Consider the following 5,762-nt stretch of genomic DNA (forward strand, 5'->3'; position numbering starts at 1 on the left):
GGAACATATGAGCAACCTAATCAAACACATGACAGTCATATGGAAATGACTCCAATGATTATATAGTAAAGAAAATGATCATCCGAACATACAGTCATTAAAGCACAAAGACATAAGAATATATACATGTCCAACACACAACCAATGCAAAACACAAAAGGTCTTGGTATATGCATCTCCCCTATGGCTTTCTCCCCCTATGAGTATGCATGAGGTAGAATTTCTCCCCTTAAGAATGTGCACATGAGTCATATAGAAATGACGAAACACACCGGTATACTCTCCCCCTTTTTGTCACGAATAGACAAATGAAGCAAGAGGAAGGAGGAAAAGAAAAGAAGAAATGAACAAGGGTATGATGCATGAGAAGTGCAAGATGTATGAGAAAAAGAAGCTCAAACCAAAAATAAAACATCTGAAGAAAACAATGCTACAAAGCATAAAGTAAACATGACATGTTAAGGATGATGGAATAAAATATAAACCTAGGCATGATATAGACACAAGACATGTTACATGTGCTAAAATGGTCTAAAAAGACTTAAATAGCATGAGTGAATGCACTCAAGCAAAACATGTCAAGTGTTAGAGTGTGTGTAGCAAATGTGCATCTAGTGTGCATGTGAGATGCATGGCCGATACATGAATAAGCACTCATGGGGAAAAGTGTATAAAACACACCACCAATGATCAAAACATGATAAACATGAATAATTATGGTGATCCCCAAAGTTTGGTACTCATCGGAGTTCAAAACAACGAGAAAATGTCATTTGGGTATTTTATCAAATACTTAGAGTGCAAACACTTAGAGTGCACACACTACACATGTATGTTAAACAATATAAGAACATATGAAAATCTTACCTAAATACATGTTATTTTTGCCACAATGGGCCAAAATCCAAAACAAATCATCATTTAAAAAAAAAAAAGCCCAATGAAAAAGATTGACAAAAATTAAGTTTTCCAACTTCCATTTGAGAAAATCCCAACTATGAACATAAAACCCCCAAAATCATAATCTAATAATCAAAATCAATGAAAAGAGTTAAAAATTACCTTAGAGATGTTAATGGAATGAAAAACACGTAAATTTAGTTGGGTTTTGATGTAGAAACATTAAAACAAGGGTTTGGGAGAAGATGAGGGACGTTTAAAACAAATGACCCACGAAATGCCCTTTAAAAGTTGGTTTGGAAATTTTCGTGGGAAGTTTCGCTGGTTACATACTTGCGAAATTTCGCTGGTATCTCGCTGGTATTTCGCTAGTAAGCTTTACTCACGAAACAGTCGCGAAACTTTCTTTCCAAAGTTGAAAAACTTGAGAATTGGACCTTTTAACTCGTGACTGAGCTTACATCACGAAAACACTCAGAAAACATGTTTTTCACACAAAAACAACTTGAAAAACTTTGAAAAACATGAGTGATACAAATCACTTCCAAAAGCAAACAAAAAGAATAAAAATCTTTTTGGTTTGATCCACATATGGTTGAGCACACACACATCACATTTGAACATGTACGAACACACAAATGAAATAGGCATTCATTGAATATTAAACTTGTGTGTTGTGTGTAAGTATCAAATGTGGAATAGTCCTTAGTCTAGAGTGAAGTTTCAATGATCAATTCAATCAAGTCATGCACAACTAGTATTAAGCCAAGTGGACTATCTCAATCATAGAAATGTGCATAGATGATCTCCCACAAGAAATTGATTACATTTCTTTGAAACTTTTCATTTGGCTTCTTTACAAATCATAATATGTGATCATGTTTTGAACAAAACATCTCATTTTAAGATCAATATTTGAAATTTTTGATATTTCAACTTTGTGAAAGAGTCTTTGTCTTATTGAGGCGCTATACATTTTAATACAAGTCGCTTTCCCTTTTTCCTAGTCAAATACTAGTATGTGCGACGGCTTTTGCAGCTCAATATCTCTTTTCATTTTGAGATTTACATTTTTTGAGATCTGTAGCAAAAACATAAAAGCGTGGGAAAAAATATAGGCACGAGTCTATGCATGAATCAAGACCAACAAGACTATTGACTAATCATTCATAACAAGCTTGAAGATCGATTTACAACAATCACACATAGCTTTCAAGATTTTTCCCACAAAAATAGATGTGCATACAAATCAAGCTAAGCTCGTAAATGCACTACGTCATTAGTACGAAAGTACTAGGCCAAACTCACATGTGATATGTGCTCAAATATATACGATCAAACTTTTTGAATTTTTTACTTTTTGAATTTTTTACTTTTTGAATTTTTTACTTTTTATGTGTTTTTGGATTTTTACACACACAAAAACAAAAGCATAAAAGCAAGATCAAATGAAAAAACAACAAAAACAATGCATATAAAGAGATGCATGATGCACAAATGCATGACAATGAAGCATTTAATGCATGAAGGGTCCTACAAAGATTGAAAGAATTAGATTAAGGACCAAAAGAGCATAAGCTCAACCATAGGAACCCTTCATCATCCAAACGAAACGATTGTTTGGAATGAGTGTCTAATGAGAAGTGAGGCGAGGGTTGGAAGAATGAGAACCGGAGATTCACATAGACATGGAGGTAAGAACATTAAAAACTTTCTTCAAGAACATGCTATTTTCACTCAAATCCGGTTTACCCATTTTAGCACAACTTCCATGAAACTCAAGTTTCTCTTTCTTTTGATTCTTTTAAGAGCATGAAACTTAAAGCAATGAGGTCTAAGGCGACCAAAGGCACCACAATGGTGACAAACAATGTGTTTAGGTCTATTAGGCATTTTCGGAAGGGAATTAACAACATGGTTTTGTTCTCTCTTCAACTTGGGACATTGTGGTCTTATGTGACCAATCACACCACAATGGTGGCAAGTTAGAACAAACTTAGATCCATCCAAATCCTTAGACTGAGACCTAAACAGAGGCTTTGGCTTAAGGGCATTTCTCTCCATCTTTTGATTTCTTTTGTGTGGAGGAATGTACACCGATTTGTCCTTTAAGGTTGAACACATAATAGACACAAAATTAGGTACCACAACATGATTGCAACAAATAATTTCATCCTTTTTACAATAGGTTCAGCAATCAAACATTTGACATGCATCTTAAGAGATTCATTTTTACATTTAAGATCACCAACTAGTTTGTTAGACAAAACAAGTTTAGAATCCAAGTCCATATTCAAACATTCAAACTCTTCCAACTTTTCTAAAGAATTTTCAGCAAGTTTTTTATACTTTTCAACCAATTTATTAGATTCATTGAGCTTAGCAATCAAATTATCATTTTCACAATGAAACTTGCTCAAATTCTTATGAAACTTCTTAGCTTTTTTCTTCAAGAGTTTGATGTTTGGAATATCAACAACAACCATAGGTTCATGTAACATATCATCACAATATTGAAGATTAATACTCATAAAGGCATTTTCACAAACACATAACATGTTACAATCAACAACATCCATAGAAGTATACAAAGTACTATCTATGACAAAACACACAAAGGGGTCAAGGATCACACTTAGGTAATGAAACCATCACAAGTGTACCCACTTTGATACCAATTGAATGCTCTGATACCAATTGAAAGTTTGGATTTGTGTTAAAAACACAAGAGATGATTAGACCCCCAATAAATAAATTACGGCTAGATTGATTTTACTCTAACTTAAACTAAGTGCGGAAATAAGAGTAAATGAAACGCAATCAGTCGATACTACTCTAGTGTATAAACATGAACAACAAACAATAAAAATAAAGCACGAGAGTAAAGGAAGAGAGATGCAAACACAAGATAACACGCCGATGTGTTATCGAAGAGGAAACTGAAGAATTTGGCGAAAAACCTCTCCGCCGCCCTCCAAGCGGTAATCGATCCACTAGAGAATAAAGTTGGAGTACACGAATAACAAAAGACCCTCTAAGCCTAATCTACCCAATGTACTTGAGCCCTCCAGACTCCTGCTACCAACGGACTTCACAGAGTCATGTCTTCTTTAGCTTTTCGGATCCAACAATACGCCTAATTGCATCTGCCAAGTCTTACCGGCTTCTTTTGGCAAATCTCCAAAACTTTCCAAGTTCCAAAACACTCTTTATACTCTGAAAATATGTGAGTTGTATTTAGGTACAAATATCCTCTCAAGGTATGACAATAGCAGAGGCATGGAGAAGATGCTATAATGATTTCTCACTAAGGATGGGTAGCTCTTTCTCTCTAAAAGATGGGTGTATGTGTTGTTGAAAATCTATCTAGGGTTTTTCTCTCTTAATGGCATTTCATACTTTTGTGGGTAATGAGGGTGTATATAGTATGGGTAAAGGGTAAAAAAATCACACTTAAAAATCCTCCAGGCGAGAGTTTCACGGGTATCTCGCGAGAAGGCCTTACCCGCGAGGCACTTGCGAAATTGATAGCCTGACACGACTCTTCAGCTTCCAATCATGTGCTTCTCACATGCCCTTTTCACGGGAACCCTTCTCGCGAACTTCTCACGAGCTAATTGCGAAATGCTGTAATCTTCAATTAAGATTAAGTCTTCACCAACTTAATACTAAACCCAATACAAAAAAAATCCACAAAAATACAATGAAACAAATTTATACAATTACAACACTTTTTGTCATGGAATAAAGCCAACATAAAACTTAGTTGTAAATTACAACTTTACGCTTCTAATTAACAAATATACTACCTTGATATCTCTTATACCATCTAAATTATCCTTCCTGTCGTTACTGGAAACAGTAGAGTTCTGCACAAAGGGCAGGTCACCTGACCCTCATCCACCCATCTATCCAGGCACTCCTTGTGAAACACATGGTAGCAATTACACAGCTCTCTGATCTGATGGCTTCTCTCCACGCAATTCAAGCAGACAGAACATTCTTTTTCCATATCCACGTCTTCATCATCATTCAGTGCTCTGTGTCTTTCAACAAAACCACTATATTCTATCACAGGAACCCTCTTCTTGATCAACACCATTAGACTGTCGACTGGGATTAGTGATGGAATTGAACCATCCATTACAAGAACATAACCAGTGGAAAGTTCTTCAGTCTCAGCTGCTTGTTCTGGCGGATTGAGCAGACCTAGACGTGTGAGTGCCACCATAACAATGAACTTTATATGGTCCAGCATGCTTAGTAAAAATCTAATGTTTATGGATTTCGGTATCTTTATTGCAATACAGACTAAACCCATAATTATTGTGAGAGGGAAATAGATGTTGAAGAGGTTGAAAGAAAATAAACCATAAGATAGCTTGCACTTCTTTCCAAAATAGTTATTAAGAGAGCCGTTTCTTTTCTTCGTGGTTGACACATGATAGTTATATAAAATATTATCCCAACTGATCTGGGCCTTGTTGTACGAAATCAACAAAAAAGCAACTGTTGAAAGTTAATACTTAATACCCCGCTATATAGAGCGGATGCGCGTATACTTAATTTTTATAAATACTAATTGCTGACCTGTCCGTTGTGTTCCTCTAGAAAAAGAATTTTGGGGGGTGAATAGTGGTGGAATTAGGAATTTGTAGCGGGTGGGGTGAGTAAATTTTTTTTTTTTTGTCAACTTACCTGCCTGTGATTTGACCAAAATTTAAGTTGCCTATGTGTGATTTGAAATTTGATACTTTACCCATTAAAGATTTAACTGAAATTTAAATTGTTTACCTAGAGCAAGGTTGTCAAAATTGGGATCCTACGTAGGAACGTGGAAGGCAGGTGAGATCGTAAATCGT

General features: G+C 35.4%; 1 protein-coding gene across 1 annotated transcript; it reads right to left on the bottom strand.

The window, feature by feature from the left end:
• Positions 1-4,641: 4,641 nt before the first annotated feature.
• Positions 4,642-5,268, bottom strand: LOC142642456 (uncharacterized). Its single transcript, XM_075816812.1, has one exon. The coding sequence runs from the start codon at positions 5,219-5,221 to the stop codon at positions 4,730-4,732; it is 492 nt and encodes a 163-aa protein (XP_075672927.1). The 5' UTR covers positions 5,222-5,268; the 3' UTR covers positions 4,642-4,729.
• Positions 5,269-5,762: the final 494 nt, after the last annotated feature.

This window comes from Castanea sativa, chromosome 7 (assembly GCF_040712315.1).
Source record: "Castanea sativa cultivar Marrone di Chiusa Pesio chromosome 7, ASM4071231v1".
NCBI lineage: Eukaryota > Viridiplantae > Streptophyta > Magnoliopsida > Fagales > Fagaceae > Castanea > Castanea sativa.

What these genes read in the sequence shown, in the direction of transcription:
- LOC142642456 (XM_075816812.1), bottom strand. Translation starts at nt 5,221, where the DNA reads ATGGGTTTAGTCTGTATTGCAATAAAGATACCGAAATCCATAAACATT.